Source organism: Plasmodium malariae (assembly GCF_900090045.1).
Source record: "Plasmodium malariae genome assembly, chromosome: 14".
NCBI lineage: Eukaryota > Apicomplexa > Aconoidasida > Haemosporida > Plasmodiidae > Plasmodium > Plasmodium malariae.
In genome coordinates, this window is record NC_041788.1 from 201568 (window position 1) to 217551 (window position 15984).

General features: G+C 19.5%; 3 protein-coding genes across 3 annotated transcripts; 1 reads left to right on the top strand and 2 right to left on the bottom strand.

The window, feature by feature from the left end:
* Nucleotides 1-2421: 2421 nt before the first annotated feature.
* Nucleotides 2422-3412, bottom strand: PmUG01_14013300 (fam-l protein; the record flags this gene model as incomplete). The annotated part of the gene is made up of 2 exons (XM_029007681.1): nucleotides 2422-3198; nucleotides 3326-3412. 2 exons carry the CDS (start codon nucleotides 3410-3412, stop codon nucleotides 2422-2424), a joined length of 864 nt encoding a protein of 287 aa, XP_028864046.1.
* Nucleotides 3413-5862: 2450 nt separating this feature from the next.
* PmUG01_14013400 (fam-m protein) lies at nucleotides 5863-6743 on the bottom strand (the record flags this gene model as incomplete). Its single annotated transcript, XM_029007682.1, has 2 exons — nucleotides 5863-6525; nucleotides 6657-6743. The coding sequence occupies 2 exons, from the start codon at nucleotides 6741-6743 to the stop codon at nucleotides 5863-5865; spliced, it is 750 nt and encodes a 249-aa protein (XP_028864047.1).
* Nucleotides 6744-12925: 6182 nt separating this feature from the next.
* On the top strand, nucleotides 12926-15514 carry PmUG01_14013500 (STP1 protein; the record flags this gene model as incomplete). The annotated part of the gene is made up of 4 exons (XM_029007683.1): nucleotides 12926-12946; nucleotides 13076-14093; nucleotides 14182-14267; nucleotides 14360-15514. 4 exons carry the CDS (start codon nucleotides 12926-12928, stop codon nucleotides 15512-15514), a joined length of 2280 nt encoding a protein of 759 aa, XP_028864048.1.
* Nucleotides 15515-15984: the final 470 nt, after the last annotated feature.

Consider the following 15984-nt stretch of genomic DNA (forward strand, 5'->3'; position numbering starts at 1 on the left):
TAAACATTTAATAATATTACAATTAATATTCGAAAAAAATTGTGTGTTAATTAACGTTTAGCGTAAATATAATGAAGAAAAAATAAAAATTGATTTTTATATGATAGCTCCGGAATAAAATTTCCATAATGGATTTAGTAATAATTATTAATAAAAACAAAGAATAGTTTAAATTCCATGCTGTATATTACTTGATTAATATGTCATTCTCACTTGTAGTTAACACATAAGAATTCATTTAATAATTAAAGTTTAATTATATTAATCAGATTACAATTTTATAAAATACAGACATACTACACGTAGAGATTCTTTAACAATTCATATATATTTTTCAAGTATTATTTATAATAATAGATAGCTAAAATAAACATTCATATAAATATGTACTTATAACTTTATATTTTATCATACTAAGAACAACATAAAAATTAATTCAACTTAGGTTCTAATAAAAAACAAAGAAATACAAAAAATTGTACTAATCTTTATTATAGTTCATTACAAATTTCAGATAATATATATAGATGCATTTAATGCATAAATAGTTTCCATATCTGCAGGTACAAGATGAAATAGAATTCGATCTTCTAGAAAATCGTCTTATTTATTTATTATATTTGAAAAAATAAAAAAAATATATATTATCATAATAAAATTATTTTACATATACATATATATATATATATACATAAATATTATAAACATAGGAGAAAATATATTAATAAAATAAATAAATACTAAATATTAACAAAAGCAAATATATAAAAATATTTTTTATTATAAAAATTATTATCAATCTATTCACATTCTCTACACAGGATTCATCATATATGTCAACTAGACTTCCCCAAGTACTAAGTAAGTTTTTACCAAAAAAAAAGTATATTTTTTCTTTAATTCACAAAATAATAATTTGCAATGCATATATAAGTGAAATAATTAAGGCATATATTAATATTATAATTTCATTTGAATCTATAGTAAATTAAATTTAACAAATATAATATAATCATGAAATTTACTAGAACAGATGTTTAATGTAAAATTATGTGAGATTATTTAACTTAAAATTGTACAAATAAAATAAATTTTATTTATTAAATAGTTTTAATTATAACTAATCTAACCAAAAAATAGATCTCTTGTATTGATTAGATGCTTATAAAAAATATGATACTTTTTCTATTAATATAGTTTTATTTAAAAATTAGGCGTAATAAACATGAAATTGTAATTAATTATAAAATACATATATTTTTATATACATTTAAAATTATTTACCTTTCTTCTTAATGTATTTATACACAGATATAGGAAAAATACATAAAAAAGACATTCGCTATATTGCATGATTGTAGAAAATATATGTTTAATTCAATTATCACTAAATATTATATATCTTTTTACATATATTTTAAATTTTAACTATAATAAAAAAGCAAAATATATCAAAAAATTATACATATTATCTGTTAATATATAATTGCATTATTTCATTAAATTTATCCTTTAATAATTTAAAAAACAAAAGTTAAAAAAATATTTAGTTCATTTATTTATTTATATATTTCAATAATTATACTTTTAAATATTCTTCCCAAAATATAACAAATACCACAATTAAATACTATTATAATAAACTAAATGGTTTTACCTATTCATTTAATTGTATGTATTTATAATTCAATTCTTAGTAAATTATAATGCATAATCCTAATATAAAAAAGACATTATTTTGTTTTGTGTTTATAACTTCACATTAATGCCCTAAAAAAAAAAATAACTAAATTTATAATAAAATATTTTTTACGGTAGTTATGATTTATAACGTACTTCACATTAAAAATATATGTCATAGTACATATATTAAGTTCTTCTTTTGTAAAGTATATATATATATATCAATGGAACAAAATATAATGACATTCTATTCATTACAGAGAGGACACTTATACTTCTAATATAAAGTAATAATATATTTTCTTAATAAACAATAAAAAAATTAAACTTTTAAACTAGAAAAAGATCTAAAACAAATCAACTATTTCTATATCAAATATAAATTAGCGCTCTATTAAATTTTATAAATTATGATATTGTATATTCATTTTGATATGCATACATATTTTTTACGAAAATATATTTAAAAACAAAAATGTATATATGAACACACCATATTTATTCAAAACGAAACTCTATTTTATAATACAAATTAAAAAAACATTAAAATCCTCAAATTCACAACAAAACTAAGAACATATATTTTTGCCATTTCATATCATAAACGATAAGTAGTAGCATTTATAAACTTTAAGCAATTATGCTCATATTTATTCAGAATAGTGCTAAAGATATTACAGGTTTTACTTCATATTATTGACTTCATTACATAAGTAAAAATATATCTTGTTATTAATTTTATCTTTTCCTAAATTTTATTTTTTGATATTTCTTAACTTTTTTATGGTAGTAAAAAAGCCCTAATATAATTGTGATACCTAATATTAATAATGGTACTATATAAACAATATAACCAAAAAAACTCTCTACATAAACATGTCCTTTTACTGGAATTGATTTACCTTTCTCACACTTTAACATCATTTTTTCTATTTCCTTCGTAGATTTGAATAACCAATTTAACTCGGATTTTTCCAAAAATTTGTGTAAAGGGCCATACCAACCCTTTCCATGACACAAAGTCACTAATCTAATCAATCCCCATTTAAGCCCACAATTGCAAAAAATATCTAAGATAAATATTGAAAACAACATTAACAATATTAGAGGTATAAAAATTCGTAATCGGAATTTTCTACGCATTATTTTTTGGTAGACTTTATCATTGATTGTCCTGTTGTTTTTAAGAAAACTTAAATAATCCAATTCTTTGAATATTTTTTTTTCAAGATGAGAGTATTTTTTTGTTTCAAATATAATAGATTTATTTTTTTCAGCTTGTTTATGGTGATTTTCATAATTGGATAAACCTATATTTGAATTTTTTTTCCCTGTTTTTGACCATTCCTCAATAAATGTATCCTTTTTTTTTGTTCCTTCATTATATGGAATATTTTTTAACCCTATCATACTTGAATTTTTATGATGCTTATATCTTTCTAATAATCTATTAGTTCTTAAACCTAATTTTCTATTTACATTGTGTTTTCCATCTAATGATTTGTTAAATATACTCTATAAAATCAATGCAAATGTTTATTATTTATAGAAATAAATATTATAAATGTAAAAAGCTGTATTAATAAAAATAAAATAAGTAGAATATGAATAGTTCATAAACGTTTGAATGTTATTATCATACCACATCATTTCTGAAATAGAATATACAAGTTAAAAATATAAAAAAAGTAACATTAATTAATAAGAGTGACGTAAAATTTTTTTCCATAATGTATATTTGTATTATTGTAATATACTACGTAAATTATTAATAATAATATAATATACTTCTAATGATAAAAGAAGTTATACTTATCCTTTTAATTTTTTTTTAAATATATTTTGAAAAATCATAATAAAATTTATATAAATGCAAATCCTCCTACAACAAAGACAAGGATATACATCTTCTTAATATATAATTTTTATCTTTATTTTATATAATCAAATTATCATTAAAATGAAATAATATATGTTTATTTATGAATATTAAAAATACAAAGACTAATTATTTAATATATATCATTATTTAAATAATTTTTTTTTATCCTTCTAAGAATAAAATAAAAAAACATATAAATTTTCTTAATAATTTTATATATTGAATTTATATAGATCATGGATTATATAGAGTGTAGAGAATGTAGATAATTTATTATTCTGTTTATTGAGACTGTAATAACTTATTTTAGCGATTTTTTTCTTCTACGAATTAACATAACATTTTGTAAAAACTAGTTACTATAGTTACATATTATTAATAACTAGTGCTGTAAAAGATATTTTGTAGAATATTTTATGATATTTTAATTATAACACTTTCATTTTTTATTGATATGTAATATTTATAAAAGATCGAATTTATATCATAATACTAAATATATAAAACAATATAAATTTAGAATTTAAATAAATTGTAGTTTTTTATTTTTGTATAATCATTTTATAATATTATAATATCTATTTAAGAAGAATTTATATTATCATGTGCAAATAAGATGTTTTAAAATTATTTTAATTAATTTATTATTTTATTTTTACTTATATATATTTATACACTAAAATATTATAATGTAATAAAAAAAAATGGTAAGTCGTGTATTCAAAGTATGATTATTATAATAATCTTAGTTCAATAAAACATTTTCTTAATTTTGACAAGAATGAATAAGATTTCACTTTTATTATCAGCACATTTTATCATGCATATTTAAGATACACATATAAATAAAAACATGTCCAAAATTACCCAATACTCATAATAAATATAACTATTCCATTAATAGAACAGAATAAAAATACACAAACATAGTAATACCTTACTTAGAGAAACTACTCAAATTAAAATTACAATACTATATTTTGAGTATTTCTTAGCAGTAAAATGAAAAATAAACCTGTATTCATAATGTTTGTAAATAAAAATAAAATTATAATTTATTAGAATTTATTTTAAAAATTAATATTAATATTGTGAATGTGTTAGGAATTATCAATATAATCTCTATGTATTTTTAAATATCTTTAATATAATATTATATCCTTAACATATATATAGACGTCCATAAAATATAAATCAAATACATAAAAAAATAATAGCACACAAAGAAAAGATTGTAGAAAATATATATTTGCTTTAACTATTGATTACAATTTAAAAGTTTAGGTATATATAACATTTTTAGATATTTACAATTATGTAAAGGAAAATAAAAATAATTCGTATATGTTACTAATTAATGCCTTATTTATTATAATTTAATAATTTAATCTTATAACCCCATAAAACATAATATTAATACATATTATATTAAATTGTAAATTTAAAATATTATATATATATTGATAATTGTGTAAAGATCAATTAGCACCACAATTAAGCACAATAATAACAGCGCAATTTAATATAACTTTTCATATATTAGTAAAAAACTAGAATACACAAATTAAAACATGATTATTAGTAATTTATAAATAAACAAAAATGCTTTGTTAAATAGTATAATCTTACATTCACACTACTCTAAAAAATGAAGTCTGATGTATCAATTTTTATATTAAATTTTTTTTTCTATATTATTCATAAGTATTTTATAGAATAATTATTACGTTTTAAAGAAAAAAATATGTATACGTGTACATATATATCAGTACAACAAAATACATACAGTTCTCTTTATTAAATACAAAAGAAGAAGCAGTTACTTTTAATTTTAATATATAACACATATTGACTAATAAACTGAACAAATAATTTTGGTCTCAAAGGAAAATTCAAAATATAAATCAGCACCTTTCATTACTGATGCAAGCTATCATCGTTCTATAAATATATATGAATTGTGACACTTTTTATTCTTTCTAAAGGATTAATATATATTTTTAAGAGAAATATATTTAAAAGCATAAATATGAACATTAGTTTATAGATAATTAATTCTACATAAATAACACTTTGAAATACAATTTGAAAAACCTTAGAAAATTCAAGTTCATAAAAAAATGAAGAGCATAATTTTTTGCTGTTTTTCATTAAAAAATATGGTATACAAACGTACATTTATAACATTATGGAAATTATAGTAATGTTTATTAAGAATATATAACTAAGGATATTTCACATATTGGTTCATACTAATAATTTACTTAATGAGAAATAGATATTCGTTATAATTTGTTTTATTCAGTCATCAGCTTTATTATTTTATATTTTTCATTATTTCTTAAGATTTTATATATTGCTACTATAATTATGACAGATAATATAACAATAACTATGCTATATAATATTATACACATTTCGGAGGCTTTTAATGCCTTATTAAGTTTATCATAAAAAACTGATAGTAATTCTATGAGTTTTTCTCCTACTCCTTCCAACACACTATAATGATGCAATGCGGGGTATCCAAATCCTAGCAAGAAAAAAAGAAATAATATAGCAACTCCGAAACTATAACTTCTAAATTTTATTTTCTTTAAACTTATATTTCTAATCCTCCTTTTTCTTTCAATAATATTATCGTAATCTTTTTTTTTTATTAACTTTTTTTCAAAATGGAAATGTTTTCCATCAAACATTCCATTATTATAATCAACAACTTCTGTATAGTATTGTGCCTTATTTAACAAACTTCTATTTGATTGTTTGCTTTTTATTTTGGTCCCCTTTTTATTACTATATATATCATTTTTTTCATTCACTCCATTATTCGGAAAATTTTCTTTTAAACATTCATTATTTGAATAATCTTGCTTATATTTTACTAGTGATCGGTAATTTCTTGTAGCTAATTTTCTATCAAGATAGAAATTTTTATCCAAGGTCTTACTAAATGTACTCTAAAGGAGAAAAATTATTATTTATTATTCAGAATAATAAATAGTATAATGCTAAAATAACAGTATTATTAAAAAATAACAGGAACTATAAATGTAATTTAAACAAATGACATTAAATTAAATAACAGTACCAGATTATTGCCAAAATGACATATCCAAGTTAGAAAGAGAAACATAGAAATTTTAATAATAATATGTAATTTTATTTTTTGTTTCATCATTTAAACTTTTTAAATTATGTAATCAAGTTGCTAAAATTAAAATGATATGCTTATGAAGATAAATGATGTTACATTTAGTTAAAGTTATATTTTTGTTATTACTCAGTAAATACATAGTAAAATGTATAAAACTATTTTTATTTTATCAGATATAAAATGTAAAATTACTTTCATTAAAATAAAATAATTTTAATTGTTTCATTATTATGTAAAAATTATAATTTCCTTATTTAAACTAAGTTATTAATTAAATGATTATTTTATTAATAATTTTCAAAATAAACTAAGAAATAAATATGTTATTTTTTATTATATATAAATGTTAAGTTTATCTACAATACAGTTTGTAGAGAATATATATATTATATATACTTCTATACATTAATATAATTATTACAAATGTTATGATTATTATCATATTAATAATTGTAATTTTGTAAACATTTTACTTTGTTAAAACGTGTAATTTAATAAAAAATATTAATTATTATAATATAATAATTATAGTAATAAAAAAATACGTTATGTTAATTATAACAAATATATTATTTCGTCTGTAAGTACATATAATATTTTAATGAGTATAATTTTTAAAAAAAAGGCAAATTTACACGGAAATACAAAATATATAAAGAAATACGCATTATAAAAGCAAATAAAGATTTACGTTTTATTCTAGTATCATAATTTTGGAAACTTATATATTTTAATTAAGTTAAATTCATTCTATTATTTCAGAATAAAAAATCAATGGATTTATCTACTTGATTACTTAACTTTATTTTTAATTAATTATATGTATTTAAAAAAAATATTAATATATTAATAAAACAGACGAAGAGATTAAAAATAATAATTTTGTAGAAATATTATGTAAAATATCACTAATTTAAAAATATATCAAATTACATAAATTCACAATTAATAAGCAGCACACAATATATACATAGAATATTACAAAGAATGACAATATAATATACTAGAGTAGGTGATTTAACAATTTTTCTATTTATAATACTAGAAACAATATATTATTTTTTATTTATTATCCTAAAAATACTGCAGTTGGAGTAAGTTTCATGGATGAAATATAATAAATCGACATAATTATATTAATAATATATTATAAAGAATACTTTTAATAACAAATATATATTATACACCAATATTTCTATTTTTGAATTTCATATCTGATAAAATGAAAATTATAAAAATAATATATGCATACAATTATTTTAATCGTCTTGGATATAACATTGTATTATTATTCTTAAATAGTTATAATGTCTACAGAAATAGCTAAAATAATAAAAAACTATTGCTAACTTTAATATACTTTATTAAATTACAGACCAAAAAACTATACTTACAAAAAATAACATTATTTCATTTGCATTGTTATAATATATATAAAACATCAGTGACAGTATATATGAAGGTACTTATAAAGTATTTTTGGCGTTTTCTCATAATTTGGTTGCCTTACATTTATACATACAGCTAATATTTCTCTATGAAATATATTTTAAAAGAATTTAAGTATTCATAATAATATACATATAACTTATAAAATAAATTATGTAATATAAGGGTATTTTATATTAGAATGTTACGAAAAATTTACTTATGAATCTTTTATATTTGAACAACATTCATTTTCATTAAACATATATTTAATCTTTTATTCTAAAAAGTATATTTGCATTCGCTAAATTACTTATTTTTTTTAGATTTAAAAATCATATACAAATATATTCACTTTCTTTTTGAACATCTAATTGTCTCCTTAAATATATATTCAACAAGTGAATTATGTTATTATATATATCAATGAATTTTACATATTTTTTATATTATATTTTTTATTTACAATAAAAAATATTATTAATATTTATTACATTCTCATAAAATTACTTAAATGTAAAGTAATATTAAATTTCAAAATATTACTTTATACTTAAGTTATCTATATAGTAAAATACGCGCAAAGAATAATGTATTCATATAAATGATAAATTTATAATGAATATAATATATCGTTTATATGGTTATAACTATAATATATTTATATATAACAATATATTTTCCATTTCAAAAATGAAAAACTGCTTAGAATATTTCCCTTTTTTATATTTTTAATAAAATTTACATGCTTATTATTTCTAAAAAATATTTATTCTTATAATCATATAAAAATCATTGCGTCTATTTTTAAATATGATATTAATTATATTACCATATATAAAATTGTATTATAAAAAAGACAATAATTTTCATGCTCAGTTCCAAAACATTAAAAATAAATATGGCATTAATAAAACTCATATGGCTAATTGAAAAATTACATTGTTTTTAAAATATCCTATTTGGCTAAATTAATCTACTATAAATTTCTGAATTACGTGTATATTATCACAAAAAAAGGCACCCTATAATAACTTAGGACATAAATTTACATCATTATGTTCAATTATTACGTTAACCTTTATTGCAGTGTTATTCTATATTTTCATTCTTCTAAAATTATAAATTAATCTAACTAAAAAGAGGAAGCACTTCTTTGTCTTTCTAATTTAATTACATAAAATCACCGTTATAGCAGTGTTGAATTTACTTATATATAATATTATTAAAGGTAGTTTACTTTATATAGACTTTTCTGTTGTATTCAATAAAAAAAAAGTAAATATTTTGAAATAACATAATAAGAAAAATGAATAAATACAAATAAATTATTCTGAACATGATCTGATATGTTCCTCTGATAGCAGGTATTATATAATGTATAATCATACACAAAATTTCAATTTGTTCAATTTCATTAATAAATATATTTCTTCATAAATAGTTTTCAACAAGTTAATTCTAGTGTATTTTAAAAATATACAGAAACGAAAAAATATGAGAATAAATTTTTTAGTTATAATATTACGAAGAAAATATTATATATATGACTATAATTCAGAGAGAACTCTAGTGTATTCTTATAAAAAGAAGCTAATAAAAATTTTTAAGTTGATAAAAAAAGACAAAATGAAATTAATGCATAAATATTTTATTGAAATTTACGTATTGTGAAGAGGGGATAGAAAAAACGTAAAAGCATATACATATAAAATATGTAGACAATATTAATATTATTATGCAAGATTAACATTGTTAAGATATACAGTATTTATCAGAAATTAATCAATATAATATATGTATAAAAGGGCATTTCAACGAATAAACATGCATAACTTTATCACTAGATAAAATGGGAAAATAAAATTTTCATTGAATCAATAAAAAACTGCTAATAATAATGATATTATTTATATTCATGCAAGAGTAATTCGTGAATTTTCACTTTTATAATAGGATAATTAAATTGTCATATATAATAAAACCTCTAATTCAAATTATGTATTGTCATGGTTATACTTACACAATTTGGTATTAAAATAATTATAAATGGAATTATAATATAAAATCAAATAGGATTAAATAATATTAACTAAAACTCAACAAAAATAGCGCATACCCTAAATTCAGAAAAACTGGATAAATATAATTTATGATATCTTGAATAATGTGACATATGAGGAGGAGTTCCTTATATAATATGATGCTAATCTATATTTATTTATAGAAATAAAACAGTATTCATAAAATTAAATCATATTTATCAAAAAAATATTTTCATTTTATTTTTCACGTATATTATAATTTAAGGCTGTTTTCACTGTTATAATATATGTATAATTATGAGCCATAATGTTAAATAATGTGTACTTTAAATTTACATATGTAACTGATTTTTTATAATAATATGTATAAGAGATCTTATATTGTGTATCCTTATATATTAAACATGAAAAAATTATAATATATTATATATCGTAATTGAATAAGATTAAATATGATTAATTTTACGTATATTTCAATTTTTTTGTTGTTCTAATTCATATATATATTGCAATTATATTATTGCATTTAATTTGAAAAAAATTTATACGTGAAATATTATATTTTAAAGTTAAATATTATTTTTTTAAATAAAAAAATTATACATTCATAGAACTATGAAAAAATATATAATATATCATGTTGATATTAATTAATTTTTCATTACTTCAAATTATATGTGATAAATAAACTTCAGCATCATACAATATATTTCAATATATATTAAAGCAAAACAATGAAAAATAAAACAACAAAATAAATAAAATATTTTTATATAGTTATAAAACCCTAAGGAAAATATAATAATTAAATATTGTTACATGTATATTTTAAAACATATATTTCCCTGTACTTTTAATATGCTTTTATGTATTTAAGAAAATATACTTTTCTTTTATACTGCCACATATAAACCCACTTTTATATGTTCTTTATGAATTATGTTCTCCATATTTTATACATATTCAAATGCAACAATTTAAATATGAAATATCTTAAAAATAATAATAATATTTTATGTATATACCAATGTATATAGTTATGAATAAAAATATTTTTTAAAACAAATTATATATAATGTAAGAAATTAAAATAAAAAGAAAGTGAACAACAAAAAATTTGGATAATTTCAAATTCAAAATTTTGAAATAAAAGAAACAAATTTCTTTTTTATGCATTGCATTGTTTAATCCTAGCTAAAAGAACTTAATTATTTAGGTGAAGTAATCAGTTACAAAAATGTTTCATTAATATATATATTTTTTTAATTTAATAACTGTTTCGTATCTCTTATGTATTTCTTTCAGAAGAACAATTAAAATTATCAAGAATAAATTTAAATTATAATAGATTAACCTAATCTGCTATACATACCTTTAAATGGTTCTGTCACTTTCTTTATTGATTTACACGTTATAAACTGTTATAAAATAAAAAATTCATATTTTTATTTTAAATCATAAAATAATAACTACTAATATTGTTAAAGGGTATTTTCACATAGTTATCAAATGCATAAAAAAAAATAAATAATAAAGAGCATCTTTTAAACTATTCATTACACTCTATCCCTATATATATACAAAAAATAATCCTGAGGCTTCAATATTTTTTCTATTATTTAATGTAATATATTATTCTATTTACATTAAATTATATTATTATTATTTTTTATAATTATGTTTTACTTTATTTAACTTTTCATAGACAATATATTATAATCATACATTTTCTAAGAATATTTTAATAATTTTGAATTTTTTGAATAAGTGAACAAATATTCATATATTAATTAATAAACATAAATATACTTTTTAATTAAAATTTACTTCATATTAAATCATTATTACATAAAAGTAGTCATATGATTATATATAAGTATATGCATATATAATTAATTATTCTATTAAAAAGATATTTATTGGTATAATATATACCATAAATAATGATTTTTTACGTAAATGATATGTATAAAACATTAAGAGGAATAATAATATTATAATGGCATGTAATTTGCACAACTATAACTATGGAGCACAATTTTTATATTATTATATCAATTCTCATGATACAACATAGTAAATTTAAAAAAATATTAAAAAAATAAATATATCAGTATAATTGCTTATATCTAAAATAAAGCAAAATAATTAAACTATAAAAGGTATACATATTTTCATTACTATTAATGACATTTTTTATATATTATGTATGTTATGTAGATAAAGAGTTTAAAATGAGTCCTTTACATTAATACAGGTAATAGTATAATTAAAAATATATGTTTATAATAAAAAAAAAAGAAAAAAAATGTTCTCCATATATTAATCGGTGTTTTATACAATAATTTCTATTTTGTTAATTAATGTTACTTATATATAATTATATAATGTTATATATTTAGATTTTACTTTATAAGATGAATGTAAATTTTTCATAGAATTATATATTTATCATTTATTTAATAGTAAAATATAAAAAGAGCATATATACTTTTGTGATATATTTACATAATACAAAATAATATAGGAAACATATAAAATAAATATTAATGTATTAATTTATTTTGGTAGACCTTATGTAAATTCCCAAGTACTTGGCTATATTAAAATTCGTGTTAAATAATATATATTAATTTTATAATTATGTTATTCATAAAAGTTACAAATTTGTATTTTTCATTCATATTATTATATATAACGAGATAAAGTAATAACATATATATATCCATTATGGAAAAATGCTTATCCCTGGTAATATTAGTTGTTTTTAATTATGATTATATATATTCATAAATTATTTATTTATGATAAAAAAATGGATAACATAACTAATGCAAAAATTAATGATTAAATAATTCTTAATAATTCTTTGCAATCTAGGATTTAAGTGTTAAAGGTTTTGGGGCATTTGAGTTCTATTTTCAACCAGAATTTACAACGATTCGATCACATGTACAAAAAGTAACTCGTAGCTTATATAATGAGGACAATAAAGAAACGTTTAGGAATACATGCCTAGAATTGGCTAGTTATCTAATTAAGAATAAGACTCCATCCAGATACTATATGAAACAAAAAGAGAGGTGGGAAGGGGCATTAAAGGATTGGGTAAAATCTTTCTATAAGCCGCTATATAACGAATTTGGCGGATGCTTTCCGATTTTAGAAGAAAAGGATAAAAATCTTTTAGAATTAAACTATGAAGCATTAAATTTCTGCGATGAAATGAAAAAAAAAAAGGCAGGAATACAATGTCTTACAGGAGAACATGCAATTTCAGATAGTTGTGATGAGACATGTTCAAATAAAATTTATGAATATAATGCATGGATTCAAAATGAAAAGATGAAGTTTAATAAAAAGAAAACGCTCATTGAAAGTAATTGCAAAAAGATATTACCCAAATTTCCAACAAATAAATGCAATATACATAATCCTAAAACATTTAATGAACTTCCTATATGCACTGTTAAGCATGCACTTACAACTTCTCAACAGGATTCCCCAGAAAAAAAAACAAGTATCTCAGAAGGTGGTCAAACAATAGATAGCATTCCATCTGAACTTCAAGTTACAAAGGAACAAGGTTCGAACATTCCACATGGGAAACAAGAACAACTTGTTCAACAGGATCTTCAACCTCAAACTGAGACACTATCGTCAACAGAAGCTTCAGGTACTCAAGGTGACACCAAGAAAATTCAGGATTCTCAAACTAAAAACGAACAAACATCAGGAGCTTCCGAGCACGAAGAAAAAAAATCATCATATGATTCTACATTTCCTTCAAAACCAGAAGCATCGGTAGATCCCCTTAGGATCGAAACAACTGCATCTATTCCTGCATCTATTCCTGCCCCACTTTCACCTACTCCTTCTTTACCCCATATATCTTCAGGTAACATTAATGCTATTTATTTTGTTACGTTAAAAATAACTACATAAATTAATTTACATATATATATGTATTCAAAAAGATATTGCAGGTCAAGTACTAAAAAAATCTAACAATTATATATCATCTATTTTAATAAGTATACTTACTATTATTATATTTTCTTTTTTTATTAAAGTAAAATAAAAATATAATCGTAAATATATAATAAGAATTTGATAATTCTAATAATTTATTTTACAAACGGTTCGTTCATTTTTTCTTTGTAGTACGTATTAATAGGGATGTTTAAAAAAAAAAAAAAGATAAAAAGAAAACAAATGAAATTCCTTAGAATAAAAGTACCTTCACGATTTGATAGAAAAAGTAAGTTTTTCACAGATGATCATCTAGAACACACAATATATGATGATGAAGAAATCATAAAAAAAATTAAAATAAATGAACGTAAAAAAAAAGTAAACTTGTCGAAGCAAAAAAAAGACAGATCCAAAACCATAATAGAAGTACATATGGAAGTACTCGAAGAATGCAGAAATGCAGGATGGGAAAAAAATAAAGAAGAATTCTTAAAAATATTCATAGATAAGTTCACAAAAAATGAACATAATGCCTATCCTAATTTAACAAATGATGATTTAATAACAGAAAATATTAAAAGTGGCAATGATATTACAAAACAAAATATTCTATGGAATAAATGGATAGAAAGACATAGATATATTTCTGAAAAATTGAAAAAACAGTATTGGTTTAATAATTTAAAAAATGAATGGAAAAAAGAACTAGCCTGCATGCAAGAAATAGAAGAAATAAAAAAGAAATCTTCTAATGAAAAATACGAAATCTCAGTTATAGAAAGGGAAAAAGATCCATGGAAACAGTGGATATCAAAAAAGGGTATTCTTATAGAACAATATTTGGAACAGGACTTTTTTCAACGATTCGAAGAGGATTTTCACAATATATCAGATGAATATGTTAATGAAGATACTAAAAATTATGTAACTCTAATAAATATAGAAGAACTCCAAAAAAAAGAAAATTATGAAGAATTATATAAATATATAAAAAAAAAATTATTAGCAAAGCTGTGTATTTTCGTGCTTTTGACTATATTAGAAGAATGTAAAAAAGAAGTGAACTTTGAAAATAGAGAATCATATTTGGATAGTTGCATTAATGAATGGAAGATAGAAGAAAACGCAGATAAAAAACCAGAAATTACAGAAAACCTAATTAAAGTTAGCGACGATTTCCCAGAAAATAGATTAAGTAATAAAATTCACCATTATACGGAGGAGGACGACTTTAAAAGGCGTATGGAAGAATGGATAAGAGAAGACGATACATACGTAAATTCTATAGGTAAAGATGCAATAATAGATAAATACAATGAAATAGCAGAAAAATATTTTTTATAAATCCATAAGTTTACACTGAAAAAAATGTATTCTGATAATATTCAGTTGAAATTAGTTTATGACTATGAAAAATACTTTTTAAATTGTGTGACCTAGAAATCGAAATAATAAAAACAAGAATGTGAAGTAACTAATAACATAAAGGATAATAAGAGTGTAATATGAGGAATAAAATACATTTATTTAAAAATTTTTCCAAATAGATATGATTATTTTTTCCTGTTAAAAAATCTATAAGAAAGTTATGTTAATAATTGGTTTAATAAAAATAGCCAAAAGTGAAGGCATATATATAAAAAAAAATTAATTTTTATATAATAAATATTAATATAATCAAGAAAATTTAAGGACTTTTTCTTGTTTTATTACTTAATAACTAATTTTGTTCTGTGAAATTATATGAAAAGTTGAATTTATGACTTACATTTTTAAAATATATATTATTACTGTATATATATATTAGATTATTA